This window comes from Manacus vitellinus, unplaced genomic scaffold (assembly GCF_001715985.3).
Source record: "Manacus vitellinus isolate BGI_N305 unplaced genomic scaffold, ASM171598v3 scaffold_0_pilon, whole genome shotgun sequence".
Taxonomy (NCBI): domain Eukaryota; kingdom Metazoa; phylum Chordata; class Aves; order Passeriformes; family Pipridae; genus Manacus; species Manacus vitellinus.
The window spans coordinates 46,575,111-46,597,936 of NW_021938789.1; the positions used below are offsets into that span (position 1 = coordinate 46,575,111).

Genomic DNA, 22,826 nt, shown 5'->3' on the forward strand with positions numbered 1-22,826 from the left:
CCAGGGACTTGGCAGCCTTTGCACACTATTTGTGTGACAGTTTGTGAATAGTTTCCATCTATATCCCTAACATTTAAGAGCAGTTCAGATGCCTCTTGATAGCAGTGAGAAAGAGTGTGGAAAAATAAAGCTGAGCTTTATTATTGTTTAAGAAGAGTAAGGAGGAATCAGAGCAAGAAGACAATAAGAGAACAGGCTTGTACCTGACTGAAGGATTCCAGGCTGGTGGAGAGAAGCAGCTATCACCACAATCAAAATGTAGGACTAGATTGTCATGTACAGGGCAGTACTGTGAATCCACTTTAACATACAAATAATATTTAAACTTTAGAAGCATTTACCTTCAGGAGGACAAGCCAAAGCCCACACACACATTTTTCAGGCTGATTAAAGAAATAATTTTTTAAAACACCTTTTTTCTTTTGTTGCAGCTAGCTGATCCCTCCTTTTAGACTTTCTAGTTATCTTTGATAAGTTGCAGTTAATTGGTCAGGCAGTGTAAGTATTGCCTTTGATAATGTGCAGAAATTTAGTGGTGAAAATAAATACATTTGTTCTTCCAGTCACCAGAAATTAGTGAAGCGATACTTGTTTAATTATAAAACATATGTGTGCTTTGTTAGTTTCCATCTGTCTGCTCGCTGATTTGCAATTAAATGACCAGAAGAAAAAGATACATCCTGTGGCAATTCAGGGGAAATGATTCATCTCTAATGTTTCTGTGTTGTGGATGTCTATGGAGCAGTGTGTGTGAGAGGGAGACAGAGGAAGAGGGGGAGATATGCATAGAAGGGGATGAGGAATGCTGAAAAGCCTCTTGATTCAGTTCAGACATGTTTCATTGTCATGGAACCAAGTGAGGATTCCCAATAACTTACTGTAACTCATTTTCTCTTTGGAAAAAGATGGGGAGCAAAATGGAGCAGGAAAGAAATACCTAATGAGGAGAGGAAATGTGATTGCAGAAGAAGGAGGCTGGTGTGGTCAGAGTGAAAAAGAAGCTACAGGAAAAAAAAAAAAAGAAGAATGGGAAAGTGATAAAAAATTAAATTTAATTTGAGTATCTGGAAATGATTAATTGGAGATGGAAATGGAATTGTTATAGTGTTTCACATATTTTCCCTTTGCTAGAAAATTGTCAGATTTTATTTATTGACCCTTTCTTCTATCTCTGAACCCATTCACTTCTATTAACTCTCAGGAAGTGATGCATTAGTGAGTCAGGCCTGATATTCCTTTTAAAATGAGACACCCAGAAGGACAGGAGTATTTTTAAATGAATATGAAGGGGAAAAAAATGAAAAAAAATGGTGAACATATGTTGTCTTCGTAAATAGTTCAGGAGGTTCACAAAATCGTTTGCTGTGCTCACCGATAAAGACGTACAGTCTACCTTCATATAGCTGCATGGATGTGTTATCATATTACCTTCTTCCCCTCTCTCCTTCATCTCTTCCTGTTCTTTTTCGTCTTTCTGAAAAGCGTGGTCTGGAAGGAGAGTCATGCCCCTTGTAATTCTGGACACGGCCTGCAGAGCCATGTCTCAGGTTCGGGGAAGTAGCCATCAGACATTTCATCTTCCTGGAGACTGGCAGGGAGAAGATAGCCAGCCTTCTGCAGTATTTTTAGTTTGATGTTCTGCGGTGTTTTATTGATCAGTATCAGCGTCTGTCACTGTGTATAATGATAACTGCTTCAGAGGCAGAAAGGGGAGATTGAATAAGGCCTTCAGGACTGTCAGCTTGCTGGTGGAGCATCCGTCAGTAGTTGGTGTTCCCCCACCTCTTTGCTTCTGTAAAGCCTCTTGCATATTCCTGTGCTCTGACAGCAGGTGGAGAGGTGGATGGGAAGAGAGTTATTCTCCATTGAATTTGGTGCTTTCTGATGTGGAGGACTTTTTCTACAGGAAGGGGCAGAGGGGTTGTAAAGGAGGATTTGTGAAGAAGTAGGGAGAGAGAAAGGAAGGTATGCATGTTAGGTGTTTTCAGTGTTGCCTCCTGTGCGGGAGATTCTTTTCGTCCTTCTCCAGACTGCTTGCATTGACTTTATTCATTACCATCAGCACCAGGGAGTGCAGATGTTCCTTGCACCAATAGCATGTGTCCATTTTGGCCCAAAATGTCACTGTTTCACAGCTGCCCTGCCTCATGTCCCAGCTCACAAGTCCTCTCTGTAGCAAGGACTGCACAGACAAATGTCCTACAGACAAAGTACGTAAAGCATACCTTGGCACCTTCATTAGCAGTCTTAGCAGGAGAGTCAGAGTATGAACAAAGAGGTGCAGACTGGACTTGCATTTAGTCTTTTGCCCTTAGAGGAGATTTCAAATTGCTCATCTGAAACGAAAGGTGCTATTTCCTGTTTGTACCAGCCTCAGCTGGCACTGGCTGTTGCATGCACCCGATTAAGCATTGCGATAAGTCACTATTGAAAAGTCTGACCTTGAAGCCTCCAAAAGTTTCTATTATTTCTTTTTATGGTTTTGCAGGCAACTCTCCCAAGCGCTAACATAATGCTTTATTGCTAGTATTGCTGCTGCTGATAACAAAGGACCAATCCCAGACGTGTGAATGTGCACATCCCTATCACATCACATAGAGGGAAGAAAGCTCAGGATGTAAAGAACAATTTCTTCTTGTATAAAAACAGCAGTGCATTTTAAGCCTCAGTCTAGGAGTGCTCCTAAGGCAACATTTTATTCAAAAATGATGCACCTTCTGAAATTTTCAGGAAGGGTTTGCAAGTGTTTGGCAGCTGAATTTTGGTTGTTTCATTTGTTCTATTTGTCCCTTCCCTACAGATGATGATTTTTTTCATGAACTTCCGGAAACTTTTCCATCTGACCCTCCGGAGCCATTGCCCCACTTCCTCATCGAACCCGAGGAGGCTTACATTGTGAAGAACAAGCCGGTGAATCTGTACTGCAAAGCAAGTCCAGCAACACAGATCTATTTTAAGTGCAACAGCGAGTGGGTTCATCAGAAGGACCATGTGGTGGATGAGAGAGTAGATGAAACCTCTGGTGAGTTTGTGTTATGTCTTGAAGGAATGAGAATTAAAAAGCATTAATATCAAGCCCACTTTGTAATCTACCAGCTGTTTCATATGGCAGCTATTTTTCTTTACTCCTGATACAGCTGTGAATTCTGTATCTGGCATTAAAGAACATTACTCTCATAGCACAGAGGTGGTGTCTGCATGCAGGTCAGTTAGTGAGTTGCAGTCAGTTGTAGAGCACCCTGACCAAGTTTGAAACCAAATAAACCAGGAAAACCATGCACAAAAAAATGGAATTGCTTTCTTAGACAGCTCTACTCCCTAGTCACTTCCCCAGTGTCACAAATTCACAGTGGTTGCACTGTGTTGTTGTCACAGACCACATTCTTCCCAAAGTATCAAAGAGCAATTGGGTTATTTCTAGAATGATGTTTTCTTGGGGAGATATGAGGAAAAAAAGGAGAAATTTAATCAGCTTCCAGCAAGAAAGAAGGAGAAGGCACACCTGGGCACACTTTAGAGCAGTGTATTGATCCAGAGCAAGCACCCGGTCATTATTCATTACACTTTCCTGCCTGCTCCATAGAGCCTGTATGAAGGAGAGCTATGGTAGGTTAGCATCCTTCCTCAGTTAATACCAGAAATCCCACTGACATTCATGGAAGTAAAACAGGATCCTCAGTATCAAAAAAAAAAAGTTTTAAAAATTTGGGTAATAAACCAGTGTTTGGTAAGACTGGTAATCAATAGAGTTTGAGACACATGCAAGGAGAGAAGCAGGACTTACTGCTGTTTTGATGGCTCTGAGAAATAACTGGATACCAAGAAAGAAGGTACCTTTCATTTGGGAATTACACCACCACTTGGTCTAATTACTTTGAAAAATAACTCCACCAGATGTTTTGGAAGTCTCTTGTGAACCAGGTTTTATTTGTTTTAGCTCATTTATTTGCACAGAGATCAAAAGCATAAGCTTTTCTTGATGCTCCCACTTGAAAAAGAGAAGGTGGGTGTAGGAAGAAAGGCTGTAGGAAAAAGTCTGTATTAAACTTTGGGTCTGTTTGTTTGCTTGTAAGAACTGGCTTTTCCACAAGTTGACTGTAGCATAAAAACTAAAAGAAACAAAACAAAAAAAATGTGTTCCTTAATACATCTTCAGGGGAGGCCAGGGGATGAAAAAGGACAAACAGGAGGGCATCTACGACTGGGTTAATTTTTTAAGCTTTTATTAACATCACCATTTAGAAACAGGAAAATGTTTCACTAGAGATGAAAAATTCATTCTTTTTTCTCAAAAATCTCATTGTGGGAGAACTTTGTGATGCCGTAAAGCAAATTGCATTCTGCAAGTTGTAGAAGGCCAGTCTTGAAAATTCAAGATGCATCAGAATATATTAGAGAACAAATGTTTTGCATAACAAACAGCAGCAATTATATGCAAATGAAAACCATATCCAATTAAAGATTAAGATAATCTACTGGAGTTGGGTGAGGGGAAGAGGGTGTCAAAACTGTGCACATCAGATTATTAGCAGAAGAACCACAAACCTAGTCACAGTAATAGCTTGTTAAAATGAAACTGTCATCAAAACCCAAATTTGTCAGTCAGCCTGGTTGTTACCAGAATATTGGTTAATACATGTCACAACAGCAGTGTTTGTGCACCTTTCTGTAAGCAGACTCAGAATCTAGGGCTCATGGCACATAATTATTATAGAAATGGGTAATTTATTTAAGGTAGCTGTAAAATACTATCTTCAAAGCAATGGAAGCTTAGGAAAATATATTTGCTGCAGATGAAGCTGGAGAAAAAAATTGCTGGAGACAGGGACTGTAAGAATTCATTCTGGTGCCCAAAGAAGGAGGTATTGGCTTGGCAGCTTGTATTGCAAAGCTCTTTGACTCTATAGCTTTTGAGACTATTTTGGTTTCTTTTGCTATTTTTGACTAGCTAGTGCAGTTGTAACCTAGGGCACAGCAGTAATGACTGAGCTGCTCAAAGGGTGACGTAAGGATGGCAGTCCAAGCCTACACTGCTGCTGCTGCTGCTGCCTTCGGGCTTGTGAGAGGCAGGAGAAATTGTCCACAAAACAGGTTAGGTCTAGCCTTTATATGGGTAACCTGGGGCTGAAAGGGATCTCAGTTACACAGTATTTCTGCTGGGTCTGTTGTGTGATCCCAGCAACTGAAAACTAGGTGCTTTGTTTTTTTCTAGTATTTTACTGTTCCTAAGGTCTCTTCTGCCTCCTTATGAAGAAGAGGAACGTGCTGAGGAGGTATTCTGCTGCTGTTTTTGAACCAGGCTTTTTCGTTCAGTTCTTTGCATAGACAAGCAAAGCAAGGGAAAAGAAGGCAAACAGACAATAAAATATGAGAGGAAAAAAGTAAAGGTCACTTTTGCTTTCTTTTCTAAAGGACGGGTAATCAGGAAGAAAGCGAACTAAAATACAGGTGTGATGCTAGCAGTACATCATCTTGGGATTGTAAATGATGCATGAAAGAGAGAAATAGGTTTTGATTTGCAAAAGATTATGTGTTCATGGACTTTGAGCCTGTGCCCAGGAATGAAATCTATGTAGAGATGATTAACTCTTCTTATAAGGCAAATTTGTTTCTGTCATTGATAAGGCCAGAGAAAACAGCACAGCAACAGCACAAGAGATGGAATGAGAGTGCAGCCGAACTCTCATTGAAGAGAGCTGCTATATAGAAATGTTGAATATATTAAGATGGTTAACTTTTAAGAGGGGAAAATAAATATTTATATAATTTTCCTATGTATTTTTTTCTTTGTAACAGAGAGAAGGTACAGAATAAGAGCAATAGCTATATGCACCTTGCACTGCGGGATATTTTTAATCAGTAGGTAAACCATTGCTGTAAAGAACATGCACAGGGACTCTGTGGGAGTTGCCTTCTGGTTGGAAAGGATGGAAACTGTAATAGTGACAGGGTGTTCTAGTACCACTTTATTTAATTAAGTTGGCCTGAAAAGAGAGCCTTGCAAAATATTTTACAGTGATTGAGTCTGAGAAACCGGAGGCTTTACTTTACACAGAAGATCATTACATTCTGTTTTTAATCCTCAGGCTCACTGGAATTTTTCTTCTTTATGGAAGAGGCTAAGCATTTTCATAAACAAGTCAGATGTGTGCGTTAGAAATGTCTAGTGAAGATCTTTGACTCTTTTGTTTCTTATGTACGTGAAATACAAGGCAGGGCATGGTCTTTTTATTGTCTTTACTGGAATATTTTCCGATTAATGTGGAAAAGAAAAAGAACACTGTTTTTAAAAAACAAAGATGAGAGTTGTTTTGAGGGAACACATTTACTTTTATGGCTGACTGTCACAAAAGATAACAGCAACAAAAATAAAAGGAACACTGCAGAACTGATGCTTTGTGGAGGGAGGGGGCAAGAAAATTCCATTTTCTCAGGACAGGAAGTTCAATAGCATCAATAGTTGTTAGAGTAATTTGTGTTTGTGCACATTTTCAAAATTACCTCTGAAAATTACTGTGGCAAAAGATTTTTTTCTATAATGAGGATGGCAAAACACTGAAATGGGTTGCCCAGAGAGGTGATAGATGCCCCATCCCTGGAAACATTCATGGAAGGGCTGAATAGGGCTCTGAGAAACCTGATCTAGTTGAAGATGTCCCTGCTCATTGCAGGGGGTTTGGACTAGATGACTTCAGAGGTCACTTCCAACCCAAACTATTCTATGATTCTATGGTTTTATTTTGCATGTGTGGTTTTTATGGAGAAATATTTTCTGAGACACACACACCAATTCTGCAGTGGTGGGAGAATTGTGAGTATATAGAAAATCAGTGTCTTACACCTCTTTCATTTGTCCAGAGGGTTTAAATGCTGCTAAAGGAAACCTCACACCCCGTGATGTACCAAAAAAAACTCAGAAAAAAATCTGGACCTTTTTTTCCTCTTTTCAGTTTGGATATGTGTTGTAATACTTTCCCCATGATTGTTAAGGTGAAACTATCTATAAACCCCCTCTTGCCCTCTGCAAGGCCAGGGACATGTTCTTCTTCTCTCTCCTTCAAACAAGGAGAAAACATTTGTAACTCTTCTAAGTGCTAATTAAATAGACATATTGGGCAATTCAGCTGGCTTTATTGTTTGCCTGCATTGTCTGTCTTCTTTTGCTGGGCTGCATAGGGAGAGGAAGACTTGGGTAGTTTGCTGATGACCTCCTTCATGTTCCCAAATAGCAGCAAGGGTGAATAAGGACTCAAGGCTAACCTGAAGCTCCAGCTAATGCAAAACAAACAGGCTCATCTGTCCAATCTCAGAGAAAAAGTATGCTGAGGCAGGCTCTCTAAAGGAAAAGGTGAAGTTAGTAGTCCTTTTTCCCATGCTTAAAAACCTAATTTCCTCCAGGAGCATCCCCAGTGCCATACAGGCTTCATTCAGCAAGGAGGATCGATTGCTCCAAGGACTTTCCCTTCATCTGCCCCTTCAACTCTCTGCCTCCCCACAAATCAGCAAAAATGATAAAGTTAGAATCTGTCTCAAAATAAGATTTTTGTCTGATTAAGAGGATTTATCAAACTGCACTGAAATGTAAAAATATGCACTTCTTTTCAGACAAAAATCTCAGACCTCTTTGTTTCAGTTTCTTCACATAGCCACCACTGTGACTCCGGTGCTTACCTCCTACCGTTACCTTTCCCCGTTAATAAAGTATTTTTTGGATGACTTGCACATTTGACAAAAGGAGACCAAGTTTTTGACATAGGGTCAGCATTGATCTGGCAAATAGGAGTTTGTTACCTTAAGCAATGAGTTTGGCAGCCTGTCGAGGGAGTAGGTACCCAGCTAGCTAAATCTTTAATAGATCACCTTCTCAACAGAAAGATCAAAGATTGACATCTGCCCTTTTGCCTTTAAAACATCTCTTACAAGATGCTGCAGCCACAACAGCAGTGGGGAAACATTCACAGTGACTGTCTCTGCTCTTCTGTCACCATGTATAGAGGCAGGAAAATCACTTCCAGCACAAAATGCTCTGTCGCTTTGTCTTCCTCTCTGTGTGTACATCTCCTGAAACCCATTTATTTTGATGTTTGTGACACCACATTTTAGAAGGCTGCATTGCCCTAATGACAAAAGTCACAGACATTGTTTAAGCTGGGACTTCTGATTGTACAGCAAAGATCATCATATAGCCTCTCTTTTTGAGAAGTTGTGTTCTTTTGTCTTAGTATTTTTTATAAATAAGAAAGACCCTTATTTTTTAGTATAGCACTTCTTTGAATAACAGTGTTGAAGAACTTCATTTGGCAGCCCAAATACAAAATTCAAGTGCCCCCAATCCCCAAGTAAGTACAGCTTAGGGAGAGAAATGTGGAGGGAAAATGTTTTACTTGTTTTCTGTGACCCATAGATCTTCTTTTCCTTACTGCTGTTTTCCTTCTCTGCACATTTTTCTTCCTTAATCTCTTTTTGCTTCTTGAACTGCTGTAGCCTCCTAATTCTCTGTATTATTTTTGAAGAATCCAAAAGATAAGGAAAGAAGCTATTTTTCTGAACAAATGTGACCACTGTCCCTATTAACTTCACTAAATATATGACATATAATGCTGAATTCTGCCTACAATATTTTGAGTATCTGGGATAAAATACCTTGGGGTTATGTTAGTAAGGGTAACAACACATCATAAAAAAGGATTATTTTCATTCCGCTGTTGTCACAAGTAGTTTTATTTTCTGTTTATCATTGGATCAAATCAGTTACAAACATCAAGCACCCGTATACAAAATAATTATTTCTCAGCAACATATTGCCAATTTTTAGCTCTGCTCTTTCCATACTCTGCCCTAATCCAGCTCATTTCAAGGAAATTTAAATATGTGTCTCCCCAAATGCTCCTATTAATAGTTTTGAGATGTGGGTTAGAATTGATATCACAGTCCATTTTCTTTTGTAATTTGAAGTCTGTCCCCTCTTTGGAAGGATGCTGGGATGAAACATGCTTATGTGTACGGTGTGAAAGGCTGCAGCTGGTGTACAAAGAAGCACACAACTCTAGTTCTCCAAAGAACTGGAACCCTCTGGGGTTCCAGTAAACAGGCTGTTTACTTACATAAAATATATGAAGAAAGTCGTGGTTTTTTCCTACTTGAAATTTAATTTGCAGCCATTTTTTGCTGTCACTTGAGCCATCTTCATTCTGCCTGTCACTCCCTGGGGAGTAGGAGCCATGTGCCCATCACTGCTGCAAGAGAAGTTTTCTCTTCTCACAGTTTGCATCTTCAAAATCAGCTGCTGGGAACATTAACATATCATTGATTTCTTATTTAATTAAACTGTTGTATGTGGAGTTTTTGTCCATCTAAGTCTTTGTGGAAGGCTGCTTCCAGCTGTTAGACCTAGACACCTTCTTTTTGACTTGATGATCTCAGAGGTCTTTTCCAACCCAGTTGATTCTATAATTCTGTGATTTTGTGTTCACAACAGTTGAGACCTGCCTGTCCTTCTGATAATGCTGCCCTTTCCCTAAGGGGTGTATGCCCAGCTACCATTGCAGACAGCAGCTGTGGACCTTGCAAACCCTCTGCCCTCCTGCTGCTAAGCTGACTAAAGCAGGCTCTCCCAACCTTGGCACTTGCTCTATCCTTCAGGGTACTCAGGGATGCTAACGGGGGGGTGCAGAGAGAGCTACTCTTCCTGCAAGTTAATCCCTCTTATGCTCTTCCACTGAGTCATGATGGGCCCATGGGAAGGGTCATTTACCTATTCCAAATTTTCTTTGTATTCACCGTGTGTCTGTGCAAATCACTCAATGTCTCTGTTATTTACCTCTGCAAAGTGCTTTGGGACCAAAAGATAAAAGCTTTAGGATATTTATTCATTTCTTACTACAGCATTAACTTCCTATCTACAGCTGTTCATGAAATTGTCCTGGAGGTTTCCTGTGGGCTTCTAGGAAAACAAATCTGAGACAGGAAATAAAGTTATTTAAAATAATTAGAAGAGGAATATGGATGCCTAGTGCATTCATCTGAAGCATTTGAGGATAGCCCTCTGAATACTTCCAGCCTACGTCTTATCTCCTGCAAGTTTTTCCTTCATTAAACTCTTTGTTACACACTCATAATCCCATTAATTCCCCAAAAGACATCCTCTGACATCAGTCCACCCACCACAGCTTCAGACTAACCACAACTTTGTGCAGCAATGCTTCCTTTTTCCATCCATGTCCCCTGGCTCCTTTAGAGCCAAATGCCCTTTGTCTGGGATCTGGAGCCCCCGTTGCGAGGGTGGTCTGATTCCTGAAAGGCTGATAAATGTGATCTTGATTTGGAAGTGAGTCCCAAAGCTTAGTCTCTATCCTACACCCACTGTCCTAAATGGAAAACAAATGTTTTTTGGATATAGTAATGGAAAAGAAGAGCATAGGCAAGATCTTGTGTGCTGTCATAAAAAGGTTCTACTGTCAGTAGCACCCTGACAGGAACACTTGCATTGTATAAATGTAGCTTTTTCAGTTAATTAAATGGGAGAATGAGCAGGACTAGTAGATCTGTAGTTTCTCTGCAAAAATCCCTGAAAATATTCAGGGAAATGAAAGGTCAAATGTATACCTTACTTTATCTTCTAAGCAAACAAGTTATAGTCTGATGCAGCCAGATGGTCTGGCTGTAGTCTAACACTGTTTAGACACACTGGAGTCTTGGTGACTCCATTGGTGTCCAGACTCCCTTGATGCCTGTCTGAGATTGTATCTCAGTTACCTGAGTGGTATCTTCTATATTTTCCTCTATCAGCTCATTAGGCAATGAAATCTTTATCTGAAGAAGAATTCCTGTTGCTTAAAATACGTTGGAGAAATCCTTTCCTCTTTCTTTTTTTTCTTTTTTCAAAAAAAAAAAAATCACAAAAGTGCAGCAAACAAACAAACAAAACCCCAACAACCACCAAAAAAACCCCCCCCAAAAACATTTGTATGTAGCAACCTTTGCACATAGATCAGCTTTAGTGAGATTTTTTCACTATGCTGACAGAGTACCAAATCATCACTAACGTGGCAAGGAAAAGAGAGGTGGCTGTCACATGCAGCCATGCAGCTCTGACCCATACAGGATCTAATTTTGTGCTGCCTTTACAGGTTCATTGCTCACTCTCATTTTGTCATTCCCATGCATTTGTGTTTTGTACATAAATGAGCAGCATGATGTGGTAGGTACCAGCAGGACTGCAGGACTGCAAGGTTATATACAGCTCTTTCTCCACAGGTTTTGTTGGGACGCCTTTCAGAGTTCCTCATAACTTCTCATCCCTCTTCATATTTTGATTGTGAGAGCAAAAAGGGAGTCCTTTGTCAGACTCTTCTTTGTCTCTTCTACCCCCTGAATACTGATCTTCAGGCTGTTGCAGCTTCTTCTATTATTTGCTCCCAGGTTTTGATTTCAGAGACGATCTTGGCTGCTTGATTGTAGGTTTTGGCTTCCCAGTGTCATGTATAATGATGTTTCTGTAATGAGTGCTGATGCTGCACCTGGGTCGGTTGCTGTGCCCTCCTCTGAAGAAGAGTAAGAACTGCCAGCCCTGAAGAATAGTGATGCCTAGAAGTGGATCAGGCTTGCTTTGGGGTTTGGTTTTAATGCTTTTGTTTTTCAACTAAGGTGGAAATCGGTATTGGAACACAGAGTGGTGGGTACCTAGAAAAAAATTATAAAAGAAAGCAGCAATAGTTACAGGGATACTATTGACAGCATTTACTTACATAATTGAAAAGGTCTGGTTTTTAGTTAAAGTCACATGAATCTGCAGAGGAACTTGCTTGCATCCCTGGTGCTTCGCTCTAGCTGATGAGTTATCATGAACTGTGCTGCATCCAGAAACATGTACACACCAAATGACTGTGACCACCAGGCTGCCTTTTTGCACGCTTTCCTGCAACAGTTCTTTTGTTTGCTACAAACTAAGAATAACATGATGGTGTTCAGGAACTGGTGTTTTGACTGCTGCCCTGGCACAGCCCTGAAATCATGCTGGATGGCAGAGCAGACAGTAAATTCCCAGAGCTTCAACTCTGTCTGGAGGAAGTCACTTCAATTGACAGCGCCCTGGACAAAGCTGCTTTAAAAGCAGCTGCTCGCCTTTTTCTTCTTTTCCTTTTAGTTTTTTTTTTTTTCAAGATATGTAAATCAGCTGTGAAATGCCATCCCCAGTGTGCAGATAAACAACAGCAAAAAACGATGGGGCTCTTAAACTTCTCCCCCAACCTGCCGTTTCTGCATATGGTGGACTAAAAAAATAGGAAAACAACTGCTGAGGAAGGCTCCCGAGTGACCCCTTGTGTCACATTGAGACTGTCCTTGTTCCCACAATAGCTGCACCAGCCATTGAACTGTGTCATTGCATCAAGTTCACAGGAATAAGGCATTTTCAAGTTGTCTCTGCTTCTCAAAACCATGCAGAGTGGATGTGGTACATACATACATGTGCAGATACATATTATATATATATATATAACATGTATATGTCAGTAAGTCAGTAGTATAAACACCTTGGTGTATATTTTTATATATAAATTTACATACAAACCCTGCCCCCTCCACTATGCAAAGGAAATGTAAACATGCTGTTCAAAATTCAGATGCTTGTTGTTGGTTTCCCAGATGTTTGAAGTTCAATAGATTTCTTTTTTTTTTTTCATAATTTCCTCTGCTGCTTCTTGTGAAGTGCAAAACAACCATTATTTCTTTTTGCACATTGAGATTCATCTGTAGGCTCTAAACTGTCTCAGAAGTGCTTCAATTTTGCATGAGCACTAAGCTGGGGACTGGGAAGCATTACCCACTGCTGAAGGCCCAGATCATTAGAAAGAGCATGTAAATCCTCTGAACCAGAAATAAAAAATGCACAGATTTTCTTTGTGAAGTCTCAACTGCAGCTTTAAGTAACACATGAACCATTGGCACATTTTTTTCCTGGCCCTTGAAAAAAACCAAAACAGTGTCTTTTCTCAGCTGCATGTGCCTCAATCAAAAGAAGGGAAGATTGGGCTTTGACCCAAAAGCTGGAGCTGCTAAGAGCTCATACTCATGCTTTTCTATGTGGATGACCTGTCACCTTCTCAATTCCTGTGAGCAGCACCAGCCAGGCAGGGAATTGCATGGGTATTGGCACCCAGAGTTTCTTAGTGTCAGGATGGCTTGGGTCAAAATGCATCGACTTGCATTTGTTTCTGCTCCTAGACCTCAGCCTATGTGATTTCAGAAATTATGATGCCTATGCTTGAATGTAAATTTATGTTTGTAGGGAGGTTTTCTTTGGAGTCCTGCTATACTGGAGATTATTACTTTTGAACCAGGAAAAAGGAAAAAAGAATGCGACAACCATAGGCACATGTTGTTACATGTGGAAGATAATAATGCATTTTGGAACAATTTGTACATATTTGCAAAAACTGCTGTCAACCAGAAAATCGCCTTCATTAAAAAACAAAGGAGGAAATGTTTTTCCTTTGTCTCTGAACTGTTTATAAGCAAAGAACAAGCAATCCAATGCTGTTCTATAGTATTAAACAACAATAGTTCAAGGGTGATATAAAGCAAAGAGCTGCCAAGGTTGGCCAGGGAAGAAGACAGTAGAGGGGCTGTTTTACCTCCCCCAAGGGGATAAACCCACAGGACTGTGCTGCCCACCTCCAGCATGCTGGTAGGGACCAGGGCACACGGTTTGTTTTCCATCAGCATTCATGAACTCCCTTTTGAAATCTTCCCAGCATCTTACACAACTTAGTCCTTCAGATGTTAACAGGAAAGAACAAAAAAGCCTTGTTTTCACTAAAAAACAAAACCCAAACAGAATGCATGTTCTTTAATTCCAGTTCAAAGTAAAATCCCTCTGAAGACAGTCCTTTGTAATTTTTGTGTAAGTCAGTCAGTTAAAAAATATTAGGGGAGCTGGGATTTTAGCTTAACTTGGTAACATTAGCTGTAATTAGATACCATAGGTAAGTGATGCAAACCAGTGCAAACTTGACATTGGTTTTAAAGCAGTTGGACTTTATTAGGCTGTTGCCTTCACCTGTGTTAATTTGAGTTAAGAATGTGTCTGTTTCCTAAAGAGAAAGTTATAAAGAGAGCAAAAATAGATGAGAGCTTTTAATTTAAATATTTAAGCTAATATTTGTGGGAAATTATTCGTGATCTTCATGCAGTCATTTCATATCTCCAGGAAACCTCAATTTACAGAAAAGCAGTATTGAGACAAAACTGAGTTCATGCAGTCACAGTGTGAAAGACTACTGGATGTTAAAGCTGTTTACTCTTTTAAACTCTCTCTGGATATCTATCTGTCTGTCTGTTGTTAAGATTACAGACACACTATATAGAAAATAAGCTATAGGCAAAGTGTGCAGTTACACAATAATCTCTATCCCATTACAGTGCAGAGAGTGCATTTTTCTCAGCAAGAACTTAAATATTTGAAGCCATTCTTTTTGTGCATAGCCTATTTATTCATTTTTAAACATCAAATTCTATAGCTTAGGTACTCAGATATATTTGAGTGGAATAACTCTGACTACAAGAGATCCATCTCTGCAAGAGAGTAAATAAATTTAAATTCTGATATAGCACTGATTTTCTTTTACCTTTGTAAAAAGGTTATTTCACCAAGTAAAATGATCAGACTTCTACTAGAGAGACAGGTTGTTTATAGCACCAGTGATGAGTAATTAAATAAATCAGACAGGCCATTCTGGACTATCAGTGAGTAAAATGATCATAATTCTTGGCTTTGGTCACTTAAATTTTACCATTAAAGGTCAAAGGACAAAGGACTGCATAATGAGAAACCAATCTGTTTACCTTTTATTAAATCCGTTTACAGTCATACCACTTTGATGTGTGGTCTTGGCCACTTTAGTGAAGCAAAAAAATATGATGCTGTTTTAAGTATTTTTGGGTGCAACTTTGTATGAAATCTAAGACAGATGAGGACTATGAGAACTGAAAATGCTTTCATCCTTTTTGCCAAATATTATGGAGATAATCCAGCTTCTCCTGAAATGATAGCAAAAATCTGACTTTCTATTTTGGTATCAGAATTTTTCTTCCACTCTCATCTTGCATTTTAGAAGTATATATACTTACATCATTCATATCTGTCCTGACTGAGCAACATTCATAAAGTTCATTCCTTCATGCTCCTCTCCTGCTGCTAATAACTAGAAAAAGGAGCTGTGAATAAGAAAGCACGACCTGTTTCAAACTGGCACTGATTCATCTCAAGGCTGCACAAGCCACTACAGTTTTCACAATGTCTAAATTGAGGACTTGACTGGGGACAGACCATGGTTTTCTAAGTTACACGCTGTATAATTTGATTCTATAGCACTGTGTGTTTCATGGACGTGCAGAGGAATCCCCCTGCCCCAGAGCTGTTTTCTGCTGTCTCCCCAAAGCCTCTTCTACGTCATCTGGGAACTCCATCCCTGCCCTCTGTGTCCCCACTGCCCAGTGGGAAGGGAGATTTGGGGTCGCATGCAGTCGGGGGAACTTGTGCCTGTCTAATCTGGAAGGGAACCAACAGCACCGAATACCAAGTCTGGGAGGTTGCTCTGAGTACTGACTTCAGGAAATTGAACGTGTGAAGGGTTGCAAGTTACCTTTGTGACAATGGGCTATATTTCCATACTTATTTACAGTGGCTGCAATATACCTGCAATCTATATGCAGGTATTATTCTAATGTCTTTTTCCGGACCAGTAGGTCATGAAGTTCCATCTCCTTGTGAAATGTGTTCTGTGGAGTATGTGACTCGTAATTAATGAGATACCTTTTGGGCACAGGAAAGCACAAAAGCACAGAAATTGTTTGAACTTCTTACAGAGAAAATAAACAAATTATCCATGCAGTTTCTTAGAGTCTATAAGTGCGGTTTAGTCTTGCAACTAAATAGTTCCTGTTTACTGTTTGCCAGCGGGTTCAAACACATGCCAATATAACACTTTCACCAAAATTGCTCTATCAAAGTCCTGAGGAATATTTTCACACATCCTGGGTATTAATATCAAATGCTGAACAGTTAGGGCAGCCAAGATACATCAAAACAATTTCTTGGCAGAACGATGCCCAGTGAGGTGTAGATATTAACTCTGTGACCTAAACTGACTCCAGGCTGGATAATAACATTTGATTAATTGATAATAATTTTCTGTTTTCTGATGTTTATGGCGATCATTTATTGTCTTGTGCAATCATATATGGTTGTAGAACCTTATGAGACATTTTTGCTTCCCTAGGAAGTAATGAGTCTGATTGGCAAATCTGTTTCTATTAAAATCATTGGGAAATTTGCCAATTACTTCAGTGAGTGCAATATGGAACCCATGAGTTATTATTGCAGTTACCAAATAATCTGCCATAATATCTACAATTACATTACATTTGCATACATTAAAAAAAGATAACATTTGTGCCTCTGAAGAGCAGATAATCTACTTCACAGTTTGTATAGCCAGCTACGTTAAGCACTCGGGGACCGTGTGTATGAAGTGCGTCTTTGCTTCGTTGTGTTTCTAGGATACAGCTTACAGTAAAAGACCACATATGTAAGGCAAGACTCCCTTTTCATGCTTCCTTTTGCTCCACAAGGTGTAGTAATTTTGGTTTTGATATATACTGTCAGCTAGTGCCTCTCCCTGTGCTTATTCAGCTGCACACATCAGCAGTAGACAGATGGAGCAAGGCTCCCTCTGCCCTCTGCCTCTCTCTGCCCATTGATCCCTCATTAACATGCAAATACAGAAATAAGTAAATTTCTGGTTCCTTCCTACTTCTTTTCAGAGCCCAGGTTGTATTATTTCCAGAGACACATTTATTTTATTGAAATGAAAGATTGAATAAGCTATGCTACTAAATAGGCAAAAATTTTGACATATGGAGAACCTATTAAATTCGCTGGACTGGGACATAATTGCAGACCAATTATGACAAACATTGTGAGCCTTCTTGTAAACTGTCCTCCATCCTGAACTGGACAGAAAACTATTAGGGCAAAAGTATATCTTTGACTGGTTGTCATGCATTAGCCCCAGCTGGCAGCTGAGGCACTTGCTCACTCCCTCCAGTGGGATGGGGAGTAGGATTAGACAGGTAACTCATAGGTTGAGGTAAAGGCAGTTTAATAGATAAACCAAAAACTTACAAGCAAGCAAAGTAAAAGAAAGAATTTATTCACCACTTCCCATGGGCAGGCAGGTGTTCCCAGGAAAGCAGGGTTCCATCACACATAGCAGTGATTTGGGAGGACAAATGCCATTGCTCCAAACATTCCCTGCTTTCCTTCTTCTTCTCCCAACTTTGTATGCTGAGCATGTGATCCTATGGTATAGGATATCCCTTTGGTCAGCTCTTTATGGATTTAGACAAATTAGAAGGAACCTGTTAAGCATTCCAGCTGCCCACATTATTGTTATTTCCCTTCAGCTGTGTTTGTTGTTGCATTGCTTTAAAATAGGAAGATCCTGACTTTGTGTGGGTTGTTCCACTATCTGTGTGATTTTTGTAATTCTGGAAATATGCAGCTCACTTGAGTGTTAAAAAAAAAATATGCTGCATATCTTCACCTGCTGTATAGCTTAGCCATATGAGGAACTAGTCTGAAAAATATACTTCTAATAAAGAAGGTAAGGTAGACGATATGCTCTCTGTGAGAAGGTGACATTTTGTTACTTAGCACAGTGGCAAAGTAGAACTGGCCAGTACCAGGCAGGCTATATGCTGCATAAATTATTACTTATCTCTTAATATGTCTTGTCTTAAATATATTTTATCAAAATACAGGGACTCATTTTATAAAGTTAGTCTAATTTTGCTCTCAGAGGTTGTGCACCTCTAATCCAACAATTTGATAAGCAGTTGCCTGAACGACAGGTGCAGCATGTCACATTGTCTGGAAATACTGAGACGTGGGTTGTTCAGCTTTTTTTTTTTTTTCCCATTACTCCAGCCAGTGTTCTTTGATGTAGACACAGAAGCAGGTTCAGCAGCCATAAGATGAAACCAGGGTCTTCCTGCACTTGGTGCCCATGTGAGATAGTTAAGCAATACACTCCTGAATGAAAGTAGAGTATGCCAGCTCCTCTGAAATCTGAGGTATAGCAGCATGTCAGCTGGTAACAAGGCAGTTGCTATCTGAGCAATCTCAGCAAATTGCAGTTTTTGTAATCTGGCCTAGAAAGAGATTTTCTGCTAAGGGTGATGTTGAAGTGTGTTAGCAAAAGGGACAAGTTGGTTCAACAAAGGAAATGCATCTCTTTGTGCTTGCCCCAGAGTCTGAAGCTGGGTGCATTTCATCTGGTGAGAAGGTTTCTCCTAAATCAGTGTGACTGTTTGTGCAATGAGGTGCCAGTGGGCAATGGTGGGAAGGAGTGGTGAAAGCAGCTTCGAGTTCTGGCTGTGAATCCTTACATCCCAGATGATCTTGTGGCACCACCAACTGATTTAATATGTTTTGAACTCAAGGAAAAATAGTTTACCTTAGAGATAAAGACAAAATGATATCTTTTGCTTGCAAGCAGAAAGAGGTGGTCTCTTTGGTCGTGACACAACTGTTGATTTTACTCAGAGACCAAATTACTTTGAATAACCTGAAACCTGTCAGTACTTCACACCTGTCCCAGAAGACATTAGCTGGAGTAGCATGTTATTTTGAATTAGAAAGCATCTCAGGAAGTCAGAGAGAAAAAGTTCTGCTGATGCTTTCAGAGGGAGCTATATAATGTGTAGTTTTGTATCATCCACAGACTATCAGAAAACAGCATTTGTATCCTGAATGTTAAGACTATATCATAATCATTATTAACCAGTATGGTCATTATGAGTCTGCTTGTTTTAGCCCTTGGGTAACAAAGTTCACGGCTCCATCAAGCTCTGTCATAATCAGCCTTATTATAAAAACATAATATTGTAACCTTCAAAGACTCCCTGTGCTAGTGCAATAAAAACTGGGAATGAACTGAAGTAATCTTTAGGCTAACAGCAGTTCCACTGGGAAAATATAACAATTTTTATGCATGTAATGTACATGCTTCCTCTCCACCCTCTTCATGCTCTTTTCACCAGGACAAAAGCTATCCCTCAGACCCCTTTTGGAGCCAAATTAGCTCATCAAAGCAGAACAAGTTTATAACATAGTGTTCACTGCATATCAAATGCCCATGCACTCCTTTGGTTTCCATTCTTTGGAGTGCTGTTGCCGTATTTTAAGTATTTCATTTCAAGAAGAAGAGCTATTAAGTGTTTCCCCCAAAGTAGCTGATTATTCAATGGCTAAAGATGTCAAGGATAATGAAATAAAAAGGGATCTGGGCTGTGATAGTCTCTAACAGGAAAATGCATCTCATTAGATGGCATTCCCACCAGAGAAGTCTATGGTATTGCATGCATTAATTCCTTTCTGCCGTTAAGTTGTTAACCAAGCTTGGGATGCAAACAGCATGCAGCTTCAATGACAGTGCACAACTGTGTGCAAACAGTAATTAATCGTTGGCTCCCTGAATGGAGCCTCTGTGAGGCTGGAGGCAAATCAAAGGGCTGGCCTGGTTTCCAGCACTTGAGGAACACACCACGCAGTACAATTGGGAACATTCACGTTATGAATATCCCCTTGTAAGCCGTGAGGCAGAGAAGGCTGAGGGTAGCTGGCCTCCACAGGCTCGAGTCTGTGCTCAACAGAAGGACCTGCCCTTTGGTGTTTGGTGATGGGGACAAACTGTGCATACTCTGATCCAAGGATATTTCAGTTGAGTTTCCTGGCAATTCTGGAAGGAAAAAAAAATCAGACCCACTACACAAAACATTTGTATGTGAATTTATATATTCAGAGCTGTTTGCGAGAGTGCATTTTTGAAAGGACGATGGTGTTCTCTACAGGCAGACTTATGAGAAGTTTATTGATACCTTGGCATGGCCAGCAAAGACCAAATATACTGACAAGAGGTGTAAGCACTTTCTCTCACCCTCACCCAGTTTCTTGACTGGAATTAAGAGCCTTTTGACCAGGCAGTGCATTTTGAGGCAGAGAAAGTTGTGTCAGCATGAAACACAGTAGTTGTCATTAGAGGATCAACACATTTTACCAGCAATCCTTGCAGTGGTGTCTGAGACACCACAAAATTTCCTTGCGCTTAGAAGAAGCAAAACAGTTTCCAGAGAGAGAGCACTGTGTGGGAAATGTGGGCAAATGTGGTCTACTTGGAAGGATAGCAAGTGGTTCACTGTTGTTGTGGGTGCAGCTGTGGGTATGGTGGGGGGTTGTGCTGAGATGCATTATGGAGGCCAGGGCCAGGAAGACTGTGAGGCACTGAAATGGGTTTCATTGTGGTATAAAATCCCTTAAAAATATTGCAGTATCTGTAGCATATATGACAGTAGTAGTGCCCATCCTGCAGCTTTCAGTAACCACACTGTGGCAGGTGTACTCATCATTACAAAGTATCTTTGTATGTATCATGACATTTTCTACCCTGGTAAAATCCTCTTGCCTGGGCAATTCAGCGTCAGGACTTTTCCCTGTGCTGTGTCTGTCTAGCAAAAGGAGATGAAATACAGAAGGGGTAAGGAAGTCGTATAAATTGAATGACTCTGTGGTTATATGATATTCATATCAAAATAAAACTGATCTGCATTGTCACTTGATGTTAATTGTCCTAGAGACATAGTACAGTTTATATTAGCTGAGGTGCTAATTCACCCACATCTCTTATTATGCAGATAATAACATCCTTATCACGGTGTGTGTTGCTGAGTAGATATTTGTAGAGAGCTGTAAGGTCTCCCAACAACTTTGCAAGCAGACTTCTGTATCTGCACTTTTTTCTTTCTATCTGTAAGCCTAATACTGACCAGTGTTACTTGTGCCCTGACAGGTCTGATTGTCCGAGAGGTGAGCATTGAGATTTCCCGCCAGCAAGTCGAGGAGCTCTTCGGGCCCGAGGATTACTGGTGCCAGTGTGTTGCCTGGAGCTCTGCAGGCACCACCAAGAGCCGGAAAGCCTACGTCCGCATTGCATGTGAGTGTTTTGCTGTCTGCGTTGAGTTGGTGAAGCTTAGGTGAGAAGTGGAATCTCTGCTGTTCGAGAGAGATTTTATTTCCAGCCAGTTAGGCTTTGTATTTTCTGCAGTTACAGATGCATGCTAAAATGAAGGCCTTCAGAAATATTCATAAGAATTTCAGTTTATTCTCTTTGTAAGAACAAAATCTCATTCTTCTCCCCGGTGTGGGGGGAAAGCATCAAAACCAGTATTTCTTGAGTACAGTACTTTTATGTCTCAAGAAAAGTGTCTGAAGCTAATGAGTAGGAATATTAACAAAGCAAGCTATGAAGTGAGGTGATAGCTGTTCTTTTCACAGAACCACAGGACAGCTGAGGCTGTAAGACATCTCTGGAAGTCATGTGATCCAACTCTTGGCTCAAGCAGGGCCACCTAGAGCTGGTTACCCAGGATCATGTCCAGATGGCTTTTGAGTATGTCCAACAAAAGAGACCCCACCACCTCTCTGGGCAATCTACGCTGCTGCTCTGTCACCCTTACAATGAAAAAATATTCCCTGATGTTCAGAATTAACTTACTATGTTTCATCTTGTTCCCATTGCTTCTAATCCCATCACTGGGCACCACCGAAAAGATCCTGACTCTGTCCTTGTTGCACCCCCCATCTGGTGTTTGTACACATGGATGGGATCCCCCGAGCCTTCTCTTCTCCAGTCTGCACAGTCCCAACTTTCTCAGCTTTTTCTTGTTGGAGAGATGCTAGTCATCTTGGAGGCCCTTTGCTGGACTGTTCCAGTGTGTCTACATCTCTCTTATACTGGGGAGCCCAGAACTGGACCCAGCACTCCAGGTTTGACCTCAGCAGTGCTTAGCAGAGGGGAAGGATCACCTCCCTCAACCTGTTGTCAATACTTTTTCTCTAATGCAGCCCAGGCTACCATTAGCCTTATTTACCATAAGAGCACATTGTTGACTCACAGTCAACTTGGTGTCCTCCAGAACACGCAGGTTCTTTTCTGTAAAGCTGAAAATATATGTCACTGTAGCCATATAATAAAACTGCTGTTCCTTAACAAAGAAGAAAGTGTGTGTTTAGCATATCATGTGATCAGATTGGTAATATGAGTTTGAAAGTGATTATCTCACCCCTAATATTTCATCATTGTTATTCATGGCTACTAACCTCAGTATTTATTTGGACCCAGTCCCAGCTTAGACCCCAAGAACACAGGGCAACCAGTTCCCTGAAAACAGATCTTCATTTGACTGTACAAATATTTAATGTTCATTAATTTTCAAAGAGATGATTTTCTTTGTGTTAGAGTAGTCACACTGGGGACTCCCATTTCTCTTTTACATGATTAAATACTGTTCTGTATAATAGGAACAAAATATATTATCTGGAATTGTCTCTCTTCTACTGTTTTCACCTCAGCAAAAACACTTTTTGTGAGAAAAGGTCATTAGAAGCTGGATTTGCAGCATACGTATATTTCCTGCACTGTGCCTGACAACTTAAAATGGTAGAAGAGAATTCTTCCAGCCAAATAAAGCTTTTCACAGACACATTAAAGGAAGGACTGTCTGTCATTTAAAACTCTCCATTTAGAGCTTAATTCTCCTTTTGTTCTTGAGAAAGTACTACATGGTTAAATCCTTGAAGAGGAGATACCTTCTATGTAAACATCCAGATACAAATCTCAGGAGTTTCCATTTAAATACACATTTTTGAATTCTTTTAGTCCAAGTAACTGACTGGAAATAGAGACATGTACTTTTGAGTACAGGAC

General features: G+C 40.2%; 1 protein-coding gene across 1 annotated transcript in view; it reads left to right on the forward strand.

Annotated features, from left to right (window-relative positions):
* The window catches only part of UNC5C (unc-5 netrin receptor C), a 176,538-nt gene that overhangs the window by 81,049 nt on the left and 72,663 nt on the right, over window positions 1-22,826 (forward strand). The window contains exons 3-4 of the mRNA XM_018073520.1: window positions 2,801-3,022; window positions 20,910-21,053. Of these exons, the coding sequence (XP_017929009.1) occupies window positions 2,801-3,022; window positions 20,910-21,053 (366 nt within the window). The remainder of the gene's footprint in view (window positions 1-2,800; window positions 3,023-20,909; window positions 21,054-22,826) is intronic.